Here is a 19,130-nt window from a genome sequence, read left to right on the forward strand (position 1 = left end):
AATCATGTTGTTTAATGATATCAATGATGCACTACATTGTTATTAAGGTTTATATCAGATGCTGTGAATTGAAATCTCATCCAATTTTATGACATGATATCAACAAAATTCAAGATATCATTTTTTAGAACATGTCAGTGGACTGCAAAATGAAACTATAATAATTTGATGGTATTTATATTCATGTATTTCTTGAGTCATTAATGTGTCCTCCTCCTGTCTCAGACATCTATGAAATAATTGTTTCTATATTTGTTTTGTTTTTGCACACAAGTATTAAAATGGTATGTTTAACCCATGCATAAGATAATTCAAAAAGTGAAGTCAACTGGTTAATGGCAGAAGACTGAATTTCAACATTAAAATGGTAAGCCATGAGTGGGTTCATTTCAGTAACAGAATGTGATGCCATCAAGTAAGCCTGAATATAACTCACACTAATCCTGAAGGGTGTCCTAGCTCTGATGTGTTGTGTAGCTTGATGAAGGTCCCATCTGTTCCTGCTGTCATCCCCATGCTCTGCCCCATCGTGCTGTAGAGAATAGGATCGGACATCTCCATCTGATCCTTCTCCATCTTCATTGACTCCATCTCGTGAGTCAGCTCATCAATCATTCCATCAAACTGACTGACAGATGAGATCGTGTCTGACCTCTCCTCGTCCATCAGACGCCTCTCAATGTTCTGCTGGTAGAGGTTCAGGGCTTGGTCGACACTCCGGTCTCCCGCAGCAGTCTCCTGGAGGCTCTTGGGAGGCAGTTCTGTGGGACGTGTAACATTCTGCTGTTGCTGTTTTCTTTGCTCTTCCAGCCTCTGTCGCATCATCCGCTTCATCTCTTCCAGCTCATCACGTTTCTTCTCCATCTCCCTGGTTCGGTTCATCAGCTGCTCGCGCTCTTCCTGAAGCCTCTGCTTTTCTTGTTGCAGCTCCTCCTTGGCTTTAGAAGCTAGTTCTGCTTCCTTCTTCAACTGTCCTTCGATGTCACCTGTCACATTCAGGTTGTCATTGTATTTCTCTTGCATAGTCTTCTCCATGTCTTGCCGATTTTGATCCAGCTCTCTCCAACTCTGCTCAAGTTTAGCTTTCTCTTCCTTCATGGATCTCTCCAGGGTCGATAAGTTTGTCTTTTCCTTGATTTGTTGCTCTTCAAAGTCCTTCCTCTGTTGCTCTATGCGTTGCCTTTGATCTTCCAGCCTCTTCCTTTCATCCTCTAGATGATGTGCTGCTGCTTGGCGATCTGTATCATCAGCTTCACCAGCTGATCTCTTATTGAAAAGTTCATCTTCAAGCTGTTTCCTGACATCTTCTTGTCTCTTTCTCTCATCTTCCAATCTCTTTTCTTCTCTCTTGAGCCGTTCTTCTTCCAACCTCTGCTTTTCTTCTGCTTCTTCCTTTGCGGCTTGCAGTTTCTTCTTTTCTTCTTCTTGCTGTCTTCGCAGCATCTCAAAGTGTTTCTTGAGCTCATCAATCTTATTCTTCTCTTCTGTTTGTTTATGCTTTTCTGTATCCAATTGTTCCCTTTCTGCAGTAAGCATAAGCTGATTTTGTTGCTTTTCTTCATCAAGTTCTTTACGTTCCTTTTCTCTGATCTCTTCTTCCTTTCTCCTCATCTCTTTAAGACTCTGTCTCTCTTCCTCAAGCTTTTGTTCATTTAATTTTCTTTGTTCCATGAACTCTTTCTTTTCCTCTTCTCTTCGCTTTTCTTCTAATTTCTTTTCTTCCAAAAGCTGTCTCCTTTCTTCTTCAATTCTGTTCAGCTCTTCTTTTCTCTCATTTCCCAGCCTCTTATTTTCTTTTTCTCTTTCATTTGCGATCTCCTCGTCAGCTTCTTGTTTTCTCTGGGCTTCTCTATTCCTATCTTCTTGAACTTGTCTGCGTTCTTCTTCAAGTACCTCTCGTTCTCTCTCCAAGTCCATCTCCATCCTCTGCCTTTCTTTAATCAACTGTTCTTTCCTTTCTGCTTCTCTTCTTTCTTCTTCTTCTCTCTTTATCTTTTCTTGTGCAACATTTTCTGATTCCAGTCTCATCTTTTCCTCTTCCAACTGCTGTTTTTCCTTGGCAAGCTCTTCCTTCATTCGTTCTTTCTCCCTTTTCAAATTCTCCTCCTGTTCTTTCTGCTTCATTTGTTCTTCTTCCATTCTCCTTTCCTCTGCAGCTTGTTTTTCTCTCTCAGCTTTCTTCCTCTCTTGTTCTACTTCCTGTCTCTCCTCTTCTAATCTCTGTCTTTCCTCTTCGTTTTGCCGTCGTTCTAACTCAGCTTGTCTTGCCATTTCTTCTTTTTCCCTCTGAATCTCTTCCTCTGCCTCTCTCAAAATTTTCTCCTTCTTCAGTCTCTCCTCTTCTTCCCACTGCTTCTGTCTTTCTTCTTCCATTTGCTTTTGTACTTTATTGAGCTGTAACATACAATAGCAAAAAAAGAATACCTTCAAGTTCTCAAGAAGAATACACATTATACTGAAAATATATATCAACAAGAAATACTTTACAACTGCTCTTCCATACAATTACTTACAAACATGATTTTATATCAGTATATAGCATATTAAATGAAATATTGATGTAGATATTAAATTCGCTGCTATACTGTCCTACTGTTCAACTACATGTATATTGGATGTTACTAGATATGATATCCGAAGATATTATGAATCATGCTCCAGCCACATCTACTCTGCAGTAAATTATAACAATAAACGAATTCCAGCTTTTAACCTTTGACCCAACATGAGAACAAGCCCTTAGCTTTAACCTAATTTAAACCTTAATTATAAAACCAACAAAAGAAACCCACGTCTATATTGGTAAACTAATTACGGATCATCTCTTTGCACAAATATGCGTAAAGAATTGGTCCTGATTACTAAAGGCATCACATGATATACCACAAAACAACAAATGCCATGATAAATGATGATGCAATGCTAGTCATCTCACCTTGCCACTTCGCTCCCACTCGCTCTCCTCTTCTTCCTCCTCATCCTCATCCTCTTCTGTATCCCAATGATCACCACTGTTATCAGAGGTAGCTCTGACTGGTACCTCCTCTTTGGTCTTCTTGCCCACATCTTGTGTACTACTCCTCTTCTCTGGAATGGGTTTGGCACCAGTCTGCTTTGCTGGCTCTATGAAAAGGGCAGTGAATATCAAAGACAGGAGTGTATAAACCAGTGAGATACATTACATGGTATTAATTTGATATAAGTACAGCAATTAAATATTGAAGTCAATCTTTGAAATACATGTAGGAATAGGTAGACTGAGAGGTACATACAAGAAAAAAATGAAAACACAAATGTAAATAGAATTCCAAAGGTAAAACCTCTTTCACAAACTCCATACACTTGACACACTTAAGAAATCCAAGATTTTAGCATGCAACGATATGGAAATTGTACCAGTACTCATTCTGTAACTTTAATATCACTTTAAGTCTTTGCATGATGTTTGGATGTTTATATCACTTACCTTTAGTGTTTGATCCTTCAGAAGGCAGTAAGTCATCCTATTAAAAAAGATAGATCACAATAGTTGGATTACCAGTACATATCTTAGAGATTAGGAAAATATATACATGTACATATTGAGGTATTAAACATAGATTAAGTAACTATGTAGCCTAACATTTGTTTATGGCAAAGACAGAAAAGTTCTAGTGGCAAAAATTTACTACTACCATTCAATAACTCAGTAATATGACAATTTTGTAATTCTGGACTTTTTATCTAGAAATACAATAATGTATTTATTTACTAATGGACCATTTCATTATTATATATCTAACCAAAGACAATTTACAAAACAAAAAAAAATCACAAGTTGAACAAGTGATACATGTACTTACATCTGAATCCCAATCAGATTCTGAAAAAAAGAACAAATAAACAGAAGATGAGTCAGAATTCCTTTACTTTACAACATACATCCATTCATATGGATACTTATACTTATTATTTGGATTTTGAAACAAAACCTCTGATGCAAGTCCTTGCGATCTTCCTTCAAATGAGAGTGCTTCTGTATATGATCTGCTGAAATCTGAAGGAGTTTGTTTCGGTTTTGTTTTGTTTTGTTTTTGTTGCTGTATTACAGAGTTAATACCCTGCAGGCTCTCAACAGAAAATTTGACATTCATGTTTTACTCGAAAGACATTTTAAAAGTTTTGATTCTTCAATTTTGAAAGCAAAAGTGCAGAATGGTATTAGAAAATTTAAACAACATGTATTCAAATGTACCACAGATTCACTTTCATTCATACCACAAATCCCATACAGTACACTTACCATTGTCATTATCATCATGTGGTTCATCAACTACGATGTCTGGAGTAGTAGGCTGCAAAAAAAAAAAAAAAAAAAAAAAAAATCATATTTGGTTACACAATAGCCTTGTTCACATGTGCCCCGCTGAATCGCTGGAGCAGAATAAGCATGGTGCACCTTGTCACATTTCTGCATCTTATAACATGCAGGTAAGTTCAGTATATATAAGAGCTTTGTTGCATGCAACTATTTAATGTAAATGTTTTTAAAAAGCTCAGTAAACTGCATTATAATTGAACTTTGACAAGCCCTTTAGACATATTCTCATTTTCAACAGTATGTTAAGAATATGAAGGGAGGCAAAATTACCTGTACTCCTCTTTTAACTGTCCCTTGTTTTTCTTTCTTTGTATCAGTCAGCCAAGAATCATCTTCCTCCTCCTCCTCGTCATCATCATCAAGGTCACTCATGCCCAGCTTGTTTAACATTGCTGAAACTAAACAATGAAAATTGATTTAAATCACTTTAATTCACAAAGCTATCATTAGCCTGTTTTAATGTACTACTGAGTCCTGATGTGAAAGCTCTTTCTTTACCCTTACACAAGTAGTAGGGTCATTCTTCTGACACAGTGTTGAAAAAAACACCTATGCATGTTCATGTATACGTATTAGATCAGTTTTCATCTTTGTTCTAATTCATAGCTTACAAATTTCATGATCCATTTCGTTTTATTAATAGTATTATGTCAGTTTGGATCAATACACTGATAAATGAATATGTACAAGTATTCTCCTCTACTTCACACAGTTAGGTTCAAGAATAAATATTCACAAGATCAACTTCTTTTCAATAATTTCTGAATTGATGTCTCACAATTTTTTTTTTTATCTGCAACTACTTACCATTTGGCTTATTCTTTCCAACAAGACTCAGCTAGAGAATAATAAAAGAAAACATTTTAATATCATTCAGCTTTCATAAAATCCATCATTTTTTTAACGTGTTTGTACCGAATTTACCAAATATCACTAGAAATCACTTTTCATTTTAGGCGACATTACCTGTTTAGAACTATTACTGTAACTTTAAAATTACAAAAACATATGAAAATTACAAAATTACATAAAATTATACAATTTGCAAACAACATATACACTTCAGATTATTTGTAGATGAATATTTTACACTTATATCATTAACATTTCATATTACTTGCATAATGTTTGTTTTTGAAATGGAATGTTGGTCTTACCTTAGGTTTGTCATTGTCTGATAGAGGAAACAGATCGTCATCATCATCAAAATCACTCACAGTCTGCAAATAGTGATGACAAAATATAATTGATAACAAATATGATGTGGATTCATAATCTTTTCTTTAAAAAGACGATGAAAAGATGCAAAGGTATTTTTTAGTTTGATCTTATTCTACATAGGACTTTTTGAAGAATAATCAATACATTTTAATAACTCCTGAATGGTATTGCAAATTTATAGTATTAAATGACTCATTCATTAAATGTGTATATAATATTTCTGAATAACATAATTCTTAGTCAAAATCTGTATTGTTCAAATTTTTCTGATATAGGATTTCAACCAAAATATTTAAAAACAAGGACAATGATTTGAGCTATTGTGATGAGCACCAACGTGTGCATTAATAGTGTTTAAATAGGCCTCATTCAGATATGACACAGCAAAACCAAGGCAGGTTTTATGATAACCTAAAGTGTAGTACGCATCACATTTTTGTATCGTATTCCTATAACACAAAGCTCAGTGAATACGTGCTGGAATTTTGTTGCATGCAGTTGACATTCATTTACATGTAAGAAGGGGGTAGTTTACCGCGTCATATCTGAACGAACCTTTATCTAACGGGTCGATAAACAGAGAAATTCAGAGAGTTAAGAAATGAAAAGACTGTACCCTTGCTGCAGAGACAACACTTTCCCTTGGTGTAGGGGTAACCGAGGCATCCCCCCTTGGTGTAACATCATTCTCATCTTCTTCTGTGTCTCTCCTCTTCAACGGTTTCTTGCCGGGTGATGCGGCAGCAGGAGTAGCCATGCCCTTCCTCCTCTCCTTCTCCGGGGATCTCAACTTGGGAATCCTACTAGGGCTAGCAGCACTGACGTCGGATCGGACGGAACGGGTGCTGGTGGCGCTGCGCATGCTATCTTTGGAGTTGGACCTGGCGCGAGGGATGCGGGATCGGGAGGCGGTAGAGTGGACCGAGGCGTTGCTGTGGATGGATTCATTGTCGGAGTCTTGGCTCATGAATTTGGTCAACTTGATGGGTTTGCTAGGCTGAAATAGAGAGGAGAAAAAATAGTATGGTATCAATCTGGAAGATTAGCAATTCTTTACCAAAGTCAAGCCACAAAAGCATCTATACTTTCTCTGCATCTCTTTTCCTCTGTTCTTTAATAACACATGGCTGCTAGAATATAATTGGTTAATTAACCCACATTACATACTTACATCCATGATTACTATTCAATTTTCCACAATTTACACAATATTAGTGAAGATATGTTGATCCCAGGGTTGAAGTGTGTATTCTGAACTCAAAGCTTTCACTGACAGAGTAAATACCAGAATAAAAACACAGACACACAACAGTTTAAAAGACAGCTAACAATATACATCTAGACCCAAAGATAAACATATACAAACAACCCAGTGCTTAGACAGCTAACAATAGGCATCCTGTACCAACAATTACTGCATTTATGCCTTTAAGAGACATCAATGAATAGGACAGATGTACTAACAAATGGAACATAAAGAAGTTATTAAGGTCATCTTAAGCCTTTATTACTTAAATGGCTTGACTAGTTAGAGTATGAAGGAGTGTTTACAACAATGCCATGCTCCGCTGCACAACGCTTCACAAAGGGCTATAATAATTAAGTGCTTAAAAGTCACCCTTGAATGGGTCCTTTTGTATTTATTGGTATTGCTAAGGAATAAAGTATTCCTTCTTTGAATTTCAAAGGAAAGTACGCTGTATATACATACATTGTTGATATTTCTTCAGAAAACCTACATTTTGTATTCTCTTATTCAATATTCGACTTCAAACACATCTAATGACATCCTCTGTCACATTATGATACGATTCCAGTGAAATTTTGCCATCAAATTTTTGGGGCTCCCAACACTTTAGAGGGGCTTTAAATGAATGGATTGTACACCGACAACCTTGATTCAAATTTCCCACTGTACCATACAAACAAGTGCATGACAGACACTAACCAAAGGGTGACTGAAGCCCATCAATAAGCTTGTAACTCACAAAACAAGTATTCAGACTCACTTTGTTGCTTTTCTTCTTGACTGGAGGATCGTCAACCTCAGAGGCTGAAGCAGCCCAAGAATCTGCTACGGATCTATACAAAAACACAAACAAACAGAAATTGTAAAGAGAAAATACTAACAAGAGTATTAAAAAGTAATCAAACCTACATATGTGTATCACATCATTAATTTGCAAACATCTTTGTGTGTTAATATATATTTTTCCTTCAGTATTTTTCTGATCTTCAGTATATTTTGCAACAAGAGAAAAAAAAATACATAGACAACTGATAATAATAAGCATTGTGACAATAAGTACAGGATAACATTGATGTTCTGGTATCCCAAATTCCTGAAATATTCACCTCGCATCTGACGTTTTTTGGTGGGGGGGGGGGGGTGGACAAAGAGCCACTTTATTGCTCTAGAACCATCTTTTTTACATTTAGAAAACACAAATAAATGTTAAAAATGTAATGTAGCCATAATTGTCAAATACTCACTTTCCTTCTGACAAGTCATCATCTTCATCATCTAGAGAAAAAGAAAAAAAAACACCATAAATTCACATAAATGTGGAATTCCTTGCTACTACAATATATTTATCATCATTTATCATACAAATCGATTGCAACAGTGTAGAGTTGTAACTTATAACATCTTATTCCTCATTTTGCAATACAGTATGTGCATCGAGTACAAAATCTTGGCGAAAAGAAGCTTACTAGTATGTACTGCTACAAAAATAATACTAAAGAATAAATTTTAGGTTTCCTTTGTTACTACTTTAACCCTAATAAGACCGGATTATTTGCGTGCTCTCTCTCATCCCCCCCCCCCCCCCCCATGGGTAAAGAATTGAAGCTAGGAATTTGATTAGTGTCAGAAATTGACCACTGAGCATATGCTGCTAGAGAATACATGTTCAATGTATGTTGTACAACTTTTCTCTAGCAAGAATCGTGTTAAAGCCCATCTAGAGTGTTGAATGCCCAAAAAATTTGATGGCAAAATTTCACTGAAATTGAACTTGTATTATAATGTGAAAGAGGATTGTCATTGTAGACACATTTTTGCAAGGATTTTCAAAACAAATGTGTTTGATGGACGCATACAACAGAAAAACCAAATTATGTATTCTTTTATCAATATTTGCCTTAAACACATTTTTTTGTTTTTTGTTTGTTGGGGGGGGGGGGGGGGCGGGTGGGGGAGGAAATCTTTGCAGAAGTGTGTCTTAAATGACATCCTCTTTCACATTATGATACAATTTAAGTGAAGTTTTGCCTTAAACTTTTGGCAAATTTGGGGCTCCCAACATTATACAGGTGCCTTAACTCATATCATTTTACAGAGTTAATGCCATTCTAGACGATATGACAAATACCCAAGTTATCAATTGCTGGTCCTCCCAGTGTGAAGCCTAGAGCATCAGTGCCTGCCGTAGAACCAAACATTCCTCCAGTCCCTCCTCCGGTTGATCTCAGAGCTGATACTGGTCGCCTGCTAGATATGTACTCATCTATCAGATGGGAACAACTGTGGATAGAGAACAATAATGGAAAGTGGCAATGAAATGAATCTATTATACAGGAACATCCATGAAGACAATCAAGACATGGGATTTATAAACAATCAGCTCCAAACCCTTCTTATCTGAAATCATAACCAACAGTGGAATAATTCAAACAGAGCTTGAAGATATATATCTATTGTGAAACCCTAAGCATTCATTGAACTTCATATCGTCACTGATTGGTGACTTGTTTGTATTCTATCTCAAATTCTGAACCAGGGATGACATTTCAAAATGCTTTGCATCCAATGGAAAAAGTGCTATATAAATTAACGACCTGGAAAATTATTAATATTTACTTTGGTTGCATTTGCTCCAGGCAATATTTTATCAAATATATTGTTATACAATTTAGGTTGGGTTTTAAATTTGACCAGTGTTTGAAACTGACCAGGGGATGGGGAGTAATTGTTGATAGAGCATATGTCATACAACTGAACTGGATTTTAAGTGAGAGAGGGGGTGGGATAGTAAAAAGTAAAAGGGCAGAGTGAACGAGAGAAACAAACAGAAAGGGGAAGGGGTAAGAGGGAGAGAGGGAGGGAGGGAGAGAGAGAGAGAGAGAGAGAGAGAGAGGAGGGAGAGAGAGAGAGAGAAAGAGAGAGAGAGAGGGAGGGAGAAAACAAATCTTTCCTTCACATTAACAAGATATATTTACACATACCTAGTATTTCACACAAGTTTCACATTTCAAATGAAAACTTATCCCCTCTCAGAAGACCAAACCTGCAACAGCAGACACCCTCAAACCTTACTTGTTGGTACAGGTCCAAAGTAAAGTGCACTGACTTACCCATGGAATCCTCCCATGATGGCATGGTCATTGGCTGTCCAACCTTTGCTGTCCTTGATATCGATATCAGCCTTGTTTGCTAGTAGCACTCTAACTACACCTATCTGATCAGTCTGACACGCCCACATCAAAGCAGTCCTGTCAATCAACATAAATTCATCTTTGCATGAATTCACGTAATGCCATTGTTATTGCCAAGATATAAGATACAGTTTGGCTTTTGGCTTGGTACATGTGTATCCTTTTGCTACATGCAGTTAACAAAGGAAAATTATGAAACCTGAGGAAAAGATTCAGATCATAAATGTTGTTGTATGTAAACAAACAGAATACAATTTTCAGAATTAAGAAAATTTATCAAAATTGAACTGCAGAGAGACCATTATTTTTTCATGAATTGACTGAACCATTTAACAGTAAATGCCTTGAAATATCAATAGTTACTAACGATCGCTCCACATCTGTACATACATGTACATATGCAAATTGAGAATTGTTAAAATCAGATACTAAAATTTTGGGGAAGAAAAATTTGAAGATCCATTATGACCCGATTACAGGCATTCATACAAATAGGACTATGAAGTATGAACAATAAAACTGCAAAGTTTAGATTACAGTGTATGCTACAACTTCAAGATTGCAGAATTGTAAGAGAATGTGTGTGGTATGCTAGATACAGTTTAAACATATCAATTCTTACCATGATACAATAACAGAATATAAAAAATAAATAAGAAAAAAAAACAGTGACAAACCTGTTTTCATTGTCAGTAGCATTCACATCGACATCTTCGTTTAGAAAGATCTCAATGACCTCATCGTGCTTGTTAGCTGCTGCTAGATGGAGGGCTATACTCCCATCCTGTATATCAATAAACAAAGTCAAATTACACCACTAACAAGGGTCATCTATCGGTAGTTTACACAAATTAATGGGATGAGTTTGACTTAAAAGATACTGATGAACATCCATGGGGTAATATGAAAACATAGAAGAGTTCCACAAATATGGACTGTGATTCTGTAGCAATAGTACATTGAATACAAATAAACATGCCATTAACAATGATGCACAAGTTTCCCATCCTTAATTTCCACAAAGGACCAAATAAAGATGAATGTTTACTGCCTCATGTCCTCTGGATATACAAATGACCCAAGGCATGTCATTATTTAACAATAACAATATAGAGTTCAGGGGCTCGTTCCTAGAAACCAACGACAAGACAGTCATAACTTTATCTGCCAACTACGGAGATGTCTCTGATCTTCCTAAACCGTTTCACGAAGAGCTTACTAGATAGATATCTCGTGAGATCGATAATATTGGCGTGAAGAGGAGCCGAGGCTTAGCCTTACTCGCAATACCACCGGATTATTACAAAAGTAATATTAGGGAATATGCGATTATTTAAATGAATGAGAAATAAAAAAAAAAATTGAAAATGATACCAAGAAATAAGAGATGCAAATACTTCCGAATTTGGGTAAATTATACAATAGAATATAATTGTGAGTATTTCATTACATGACCGGTGAATCAGTTTTGTTCTTGAGATGGGTACCCCCCGGATATTTTAATTTGATAGTTTATAAAAATACAACAAAATATTATTCTTAGAAAAATATGATGTAATGAAATTTGTGTCCAATGTTTTAGGTGTCATGTTTTAAACTATTCATTTTACACATTTGAAGATAGAATTTATCTCAAAGGCAATATGGGTCTGAAAAGTAAAGAATGCACTTCGAACTATGGCTTGCCTGCCGTGGCAGATTACCCATTCCTTCGAGGATTTTCCAATATGTAAAGAAACGCGTATAATCAGTTTATAAAAGTGGGAAAGACCTCAAATATAAACATGGCATATTTTCAAAAGATTTTCTAATGTAAAGAAATGATAACTTCCTGTTTAAGTGAATGTGAAGAAAGATCATAGCTGGAGGATTTATTGTCCTTTCTTGCTAGCCATAGTCTACCCAATAAATGACATGTGATGGCGCTGCCCATCGACTAAAAAGTTATGACAGAGATATGACGGTGTCGGAGGCGTCTTAACTCCTTAGTCAGGATGTTGACGTTGATCTTGGCAAAGAGGGCTTCGTGAAACACGTAGCGGACAAGTACATGTAGCTCACTAACGCTGATTTAGTCAAGAAGTTAGACTTATGACAGTTTCTGGGAACGGGCCCCAGGGGTATAAGTGGAGTTTCTTATCAGCTGCAAATTTCTCTTGGAAATGACAACACAAATCAATGACAGGTGGGAATCATAAGTACTGGTAGGCATTTTTGTAGCTATATTCCCTCCCCCATTTCCCAAAAAAGAGTAATAGCCATAAAATGAATGTTATGAATGAATATATTTGTATACAGCATCAGCATAGCAAAGCATAGCATAGCATAGCATCATACCTTTGACTATTTCAAATTAACAAGGCATACCCAATAAGTTGTATGAATAATTTCCCACAATTGGAACATAGTTGTGTACAGATATAACAACATAGGTATACAATGAAAACAAGGAAGAAGATCAAGTTGATGCCAAACCTTATTAGCTGCATTGACCATAGCTCCATTCTCCAGGAGAAAGAGAGTGGGATCTTGTGCTCCTGCTATAGCAGCCAGATGAAGAGCTGTGTTACCATTCTTATCCACCAGGTTAGGATCTGCCTTGTTGAGCAACAGAGTTTCCACACAGACACCAAAGTTACCTTGAACAGCCTGTAAGTTAGAACATATCAAATCGGTTTGGAAACTTAACCAAGTGACTACCTCTTTATATATGCCACACAAACGCTCTCACTGTACAGCTCTGTATTTATCAAGGGATATATATATCAAAAGCTTAAAAGATTATTTATCTGTTCCCAGTGCATTTTGTATTGATGTATTGAACGCTATATAAAAACGGAATATTATTATTATTATTATTTTTAATCTATACCTGTGTTAAATTGGTTGTCATGGAGCTAATCAAGTCCAGAAATAGGAAATGTTGCAAAGCTATTGTATTGCACAAAGCAATCTTTCAATTCAGTCAACGGGTGCCTATTGTGTGTGCAAAATTGCATATTTGGCAAAAGAGGGACAGTGCATCTAGAGGTGAAGAAAGTAACAGAAGTGCTAAAAGAACATGCATGTTTTGATAGTTATCATCAAAAAGGTTTCCTTTAAATTTTTCTATCTTTCTTTTTTGAAACTAAAGTTTCCTCTCCAAGTCAAAATGCTGGTTTCAATAAAAACATGGATACAATCAGAATGACGCAGCGCTGGAACTGGACTGGTCATTTAACGAGAAGAGAGCCATACAGCATCCCAACAGTAGCCCAGCACTGGACACCAGATAGAAAAAGGGAGAAAAAAAAGACAACCCAGAACCACCTTGCATTGAACTGTAAAAGACGAAATTAAAGCTATGAACTTGACCAGGGGACGTGGTTAGAAAGCAGGCCAAAACAGACAGGAGTGAAATGCCAGGAGGCAAACATAAATTTTCCCTGTAAATCAAACTGCTGACTTCAATAAAAAACACATTTCAAGTACTTCATTAACATAATATAAAGAGACAAAAGGGAAATGCATGCAAGTTTAATTTTTTTTTTGTCACCCTCCCATCACATTTCTAACATGCAGAGACTTGTACACAAAGAGTATATTGTATTTAACAAAAGCTACTAGCTCTAGGCCCTATAATCACAGCAACATAAAATCAAAATGAAGGGGCAGTGGGCCTGCACATCATCTTTCATTGAGCTTTTCAAATTCTCTTACCTTCATAAGAGGTGATCGCTGGTCATTGTCACACATGTTCAGTTTGGCTTTACATGCTATTATTATGTCTATCACATCAATGTGACCCTTGCTGCATGCCAGGTGGAGGGGCGTTCTGTTGTCAATAAAAGTTAGAGAAAATCAGTTTAAAAGTTATGTGCCCCATGAAAGTAAAACATACTCTTGTGTTTATAGCATAAGCAGAAGGCTGCATCACACAAATGACTTGTACTTCAGCTTCTGGGGTAGGAAATATTGTTTCTTTCTGTGTTTCCTGTAGAAGATGGTGGGTCGCGGGCGGGCACACACGCGCCTGCATGAAGTTATCTACCGTAATGACATAACTTCACGCGACCATGCGCCCACCCGCAACCCACCATCTGTATGCACTTGTATTATGCAGCGGTTTGCCGTGAAATCTCTGAGAAAGTGCATAGATCTACCAATTTCAATGTTTTTCCCAAGAAATACTCCAAAAAAAGTTAAAGATTGACACGAAACAGGCAAGAAACATAACAACTTTTAAATCATGACCATCATTTGAACATTTGATGAATATTTACTTGATTTGGGGTATGTTTTAGTAGACCCTATATCTAGGTCTATCTTCACGCCAGAGTTACGGGTCAAAGTCTGGATTAGACCGAATTTTCCGTCTCTTTCGTTCGTTAGCCTCTTATTGGGGTAGGGTCGGCCGGCTCTCTCTTTAGAGTCGGAAACCGTCTATACACATTCCCTTGATAACGCCACGGCCATTTCAGGTCGTAGCGTTTTGCCCCCAAAATCCCCCAAAATGTCATTTTACCTCGTGTATATCCAAATGTAAATTAGGCCTAGGCTATAATACATCGGTTCCACTTACTAACTTGATTGAAATAATCCGTTTAATGGTCCCTTTTAAGGAAATTATGGGTCAAAATCGACATCCATGTTGAAAATCTTGCAAGCCGTGTTAAACTCTCGCTGCCCGGAGTCATCTAAATCAATCTCATCCCTTCTAGTCTACGCCAAAGGCAAAAATGATTATGAAGGAAAAACTGTAATAACGCCATTACGAACGTGTAGATGGCACACAGTTTTTCCTTCATAATCATTTTGCCTTCGGCGTAGACTAGAAGGGATGAGATTGATTTAGATGACTCCGGCAGCGAGAGTTTAACACGGCTTGCAAGATTTTCAACATGGATGTCGATTTTGACCCATAATTTCCTTAAAAGGGACCATTAAACGGATTATTTCAATCAAGTTAGTAAGTGGAACCAATGTATTATAGCCTAGGCCTAATTTACATTTGGATATAGGTCTACACGAGGTAAAATGACATTTTGGGGGATTTTGGGGGCAAAACGCTACGACCTGAAATGGCCGTGGCGTTATCAAGGGAATGTGTATATATAGACGGTTTCCGTCTCTAAAGAGAGAGCCGGCCGACCCTACCCCAATAAGAGGCTAACGAACGAAAGAGACGGAAAATTCGGTCTAAGTCTGGATATGATTCTGAACTAGCACCGTTAATAACTCAGTTTAACTTAGACCGAAAATTTCTGTCTCTGTCGTTCGTAAGCCTCTGATTTGGGTAGGGTCGGCTCTAAAGAGAGGATCGAGCCGACCCTACGCCTACCCAAATAAGAGGCTTAACGAACGAAAGAGACAGAAAATTCGGTCTAAGTTAAAGTCAGTTCATTGACAGTTGAGTTGTTGCAGTGACTTTTTGTGAGCCACACTCACAGCAAAAATCAGATTTCTAAAAGCAACACCTATCTACTAACCTATTTTCCTTGTCCAGAGTATTCACATCGCCTTTCTTTGTCAATTGCTTAACTTTGATGGTATCGCCCGTCCAAGCCGCCTTGTGCAATTTGGACAGGTCCTTCTCTTTGACAACATAGCCGGGGGCTTCGGCTCCATGTCCCCCCGACTGCGGCTGTCCACCTGTAGCCGCGGCCGCAGCAGGTGCCGTCGTTTTGCTCTTGTTGCCTTTCAGGAACTTCTTCATTATTTCATATTTTCAGCGCTGCAGCACCAACGAAATCAAATTTTATGGATTCATGTATATCTACCTTCCACAAATACTACTTCATATTATCCTTCTCGAGCATGTAATAAGCTAAATAACCCTGACGCTTGCCTAGCTAGGCTAGCTAGCTATTTCACTGCACCGGTATTTCAAAATAATAATACCAATAATAACACGGCCGACTACGCTCCAAATATAGCGCGTTGGTGATATTATCGTGCGCCACGCCGTCGAATGAACAGCACAAATATATGCACAATGATCTGACGCACTACGAAACCAGCGCTATAAAATCCTTCGTCACTACGAACGCTACTTTGTTCACGTTCCATCGCTTTGGTCAAAGGTCGCATTCCTTGATCTAGTTCGAGAGAGCTCGGCTTCCGATGGGGGTTATATTGTGGTAGTGGTGGTGGGTGTGGGGGGGGGGGGGGGTGGAGGTAGAAAACCTAACAGCGCTGTTTATAAAGAAAGAAATAAGTAAAGGGAAACGAACAGAAGGCGCTCGCGCTCACAAACCGCATTATCATAAATATGGTCAACATGATTGACACCCATTTGACACCATTAGCGTATCGGGGGGGGGGGGGGGGGGATGTGTTATAGGCCCGCCCCCCCCCCCCAGGCGCGGATCCAGGGGGGCCGAGTGGGCCTTGGGCCCCCCCCCCCCCCCAAAAAAAAAATAAGAGAGAAGGAAGGAAAGGGAAAGAAAAAAGGAAAAGAGGAGATACTGGCGTACTGATAGAGGGGGGGGGGGGGGGGGGGGGCTTGGGGGAAATCAAATTCAAACGTGGTTTATTTCTAATTCCACAACGGTGGATTACAAAATAATGCTGAAATGACATAATTTCCGAAATTTGTCCTCACTTTTTAGCAAATTATACGTTTGTATGTGGTTGTTGGTAAAATGACAAATTCCTAAATTTACAGCCAGGCAAAAAATATGATTCTTGAGATTCCTACATGTCAGTGCCCGAGGTACGGGGGGGGGGGGGGATCGAAGGCCTTGAGTCCCCCCCCCCCCCCCTCCCCCCACTTTTCTTGAAAAAGTATATTAAAGAGAAATAAAATAGAATGAGAGCAAGAAAGTAAAAATAGTTAACTGCCAGTGTTAACAAAATAATGAGGCATCAAAATATATGCTCATCTGGCTGTGATTAAATGCCTTAAACCCCTAAGCTTTCGGGGGCTTTGCCCCCTGGATTCCATCTAGGGCCCTACGGCGGGCCCTTAGATGAAAGTAAGAATAGTTAAATGCCAGTGTTAACAAAATAATGAGGCATCAAATATGCTCATCTGACCGTGATTTAATGCCTAAAACCCCTGATTTTTGGGGGCTCCGCCCCTGGACCGCACGCCAAATAGTGACCTGCCAGTGTCACAAAATAATAAAGTATACAAAAAAGTATGCCCATCTGACCTTAATTAAACGCCTAAAACCCCTGAGCTTCCGGGGCCGGCTCCGCCGCCTCGACCCCACCAAGGGCCCTAAGACGGGCCGGCCTCTGATTGCTTATCTGACCGTAATTTCTTGCCTTAAACCCCTTAGCTAGCGGGGTCGGACAAGGTATCAAGATGTGTTTATCTGACCGCAGGCGCGTGGCCAGGGGGGGGGGGGGGTCCCCACATCGGAAGAGGACGTAGGAAGAAAAAGGAGCAGACACAGAACATCTTTGAAATTCAGACAAGGATTAAGAGTATAGAAAACGGTACAACGCATCGTTTTCTTTCTCTAATAATAAAACGTCAAAACCTCGCGCAGGAGGGGAGGGGGGGGGGGGGACTGAATTCAGACGAGGATTTAGAGTCGAGAACTGTACAACGAATCGTTTTCTTTCTCTAATGATTTAATGAAACGTAAAAGCTTCCACGCTTCGCGCAGGAGGGGGGAACCTGAATTCAGACGATGATAAAGGGTCGAGAACGGTACAACGAATCGTTTTCTTTCTCTAATAATTTAATGAAACGTAAAAGCTTCTGCGCTTCGCGCGGGATGGAGGGGGGAACCTGAATTCAAAAGAGGATTAAGAGTCGAGAACTGTACAACGAATCGTCTCTTTCTCTAATGATTTAATGAAACATAGAAGCTTCCGCGCTTCGCGCAGGAGGGGGAGGGGGAGGAACTGAATTTATACAAGGATTAAGAGTCGAGAACTGTTCAACGAATCGTTTTCTTTCTCTAATGATTTAATGAAACGTAAAAGCTTCCGCGCTTCGCGCGGGAGGGGGGAACCTGAATTCAGACGAGGATAAAGGGTCAAGAACGGTACAACGAATCGTCTTCTTTCTTTAATAGTTTAATAAAACGTCAAAGCTTCCGCGCTTCGCGCAGGAGTGGGAGGGGGTGGGGGGGGGGGACTGAATTTAGACAAGGATTAAGAGTCGAGAACTGTACAACGAATCGTTTTCTTTCTCTAATGATTTAATGAAACGTAAAAGCTTCCGTGCTTCGCGCGGGAGGGGAGGGAACTGAAATCAGACGAGGATAAAGGGTCGAGAACGGTACAACGAATCGTCTTCTTTCTTTAATAGTTTAATAAAACGTGAAGGCTTCCGCGCTTCGCGCAGGAGGGGGAGGGGGGAGACTTAATTCAGACAAGGATTAAGAGTCGAGAACAGTATAACGAGTCGTCTTCTTTATCTAATAATTTAATGAATCGTAAAAGCTTCCGCGCTTTGCGCGGGAGGGGGGAACCTGAATTCAGACGAGGATTAAGAGTCGAGAAATCTACAACGAATCGTCTTCTTTCTCTAATAATTTAATAAATCGTAAAATTGTCCGCGCTTTGCGCGGGAGGGGAAAAACTAAAATCAGACGAGAATTATTTTCGAGAACGTTACAACGAATCGTCTTCTTTCTCTAATAATATAATGAAACGTCAAAGCTTGGGAGGGGGAAACTCGCCCCCCCCCCCGCATTACGTCACTGTTGGTCACCATTACGTACCAATATTTGGCTCGCATAAATTCAAATTTGGGCCTCCCCCCCCCTAAGAAATCCTGGATCCGCGCCTGCCCCCCCCCCCCCCCCAACTCCGAGAACGGAGTGATACCTTGCGTGTTACCAAAGTGTCCGGTAAAGGGGTACTTTTCGTGCGACAAAGTCCGGCACGAGAATTGTAAAAAGGGGGGTGTATTTGACTTTTCACCCGGAGATTTCTTTAAAAAGGGGGTGTTTTTTCTTTTTTTTCTCTCATCTCTTTGGACTCCTGACAAATTATTCCGAATTTAGGGGGATACATTGAGCATTTTTTCTGATTTAGGAGGGGGGGGGGGGGGTCTCCAAGGCTGGAAAAGCCCGTGAAAAACCCGCGAAAGGGGGGTTCGGAAATGTTGGCAGTCCTCAGATAGCTCGGGGTGCTTTCAAAAAGAGGGAACAAGCATAGGTCCATG

General features: G+C 38.9%; 1 protein-coding gene across 3 annotated transcripts in view; it reads right to left on the reverse strand.

Moving 5' to 3' along the window:
• Positions 1 to 15,900, reverse strand: part of LOC584408 (trichohyalin) — a 44,536-nt gene extending 28,636 nt beyond the window's left edge. For 2 of the 3 annotated variants that reach the window (XM_030972474.1, XM_030972473.1), the window contains exons 1-17: positions 15,490 to 15,900; positions 13,721 to 13,835; positions 12,497 to 12,670; positions 10,699 to 10,805; positions 9,941 to 10,078; positions 8,959 to 9,110; positions 8,075 to 8,105; positions 7,591 to 7,663; positions 6,198 to 6,578; positions 5,518 to 5,580; positions 5,168 to 5,198; positions 4,631 to 4,758; positions 4,283 to 4,334; positions 3,843 to 3,862; positions 3,467 to 3,503; positions 2,936 to 3,123; positions 437 to 2,394 (exon numbers count right to left, since the gene is read on the reverse strand). In XM_030972474.1, the coding sequence (XP_030828334.1) occupies positions 437 to 2,394; positions 2,936 to 3,123; positions 3,467 to 3,503; positions 3,843 to 3,862; positions 4,283 to 4,334; positions 4,631 to 4,758; positions 5,168 to 5,198; positions 5,518 to 5,580; positions 6,198 to 6,578; positions 7,591 to 7,663; positions 8,075 to 8,105; positions 8,959 to 9,110; positions 9,941 to 10,078; positions 10,699 to 10,805; positions 12,497 to 12,670; positions 13,721 to 13,835; positions 15,490 to 15,716 (3,875 nt within the window). In that variant the 5' untranslated portion in view covers positions 15,717 to 15,900. Of the gene's footprint in view, positions 1 to 436; positions 2,395 to 2,935; positions 3,124 to 3,466; positions 3,504 to 3,842; positions 3,863 to 4,282; positions 4,335 to 4,630; positions 4,759 to 5,167; positions 5,199 to 5,517; positions 5,581 to 6,197; positions 6,579 to 6,752; positions 6,774 to 7,590; positions 7,664 to 8,074; positions 8,106 to 8,958; positions 9,111 to 9,940; positions 10,079 to 10,698; positions 10,806 to 12,496; positions 12,671 to 13,720; positions 13,836 to 15,489 lie in introns of those variants that run through there. The other variant, XM_030972475.1, reaches the window with a different exon arrangement.
• Between the last annotated feature and the right edge of the window lie 3,230 nt (positions 15,901 to 19,130).

Source organism: Strongylocentrotus purpuratus, unplaced genomic scaffold, assembly GCF_000002235.5.
Source record: "Strongylocentrotus purpuratus isolate Spur 01 unplaced genomic scaffold, Spur_5.0 spur5_scaffold_6, whole genome shotgun sequence".
Classification (NCBI taxonomy): Eukaryota; Metazoa; Echinodermata; class Echinoidea; order Camarodonta; family Strongylocentrotidae; genus Strongylocentrotus; species Strongylocentrotus purpuratus.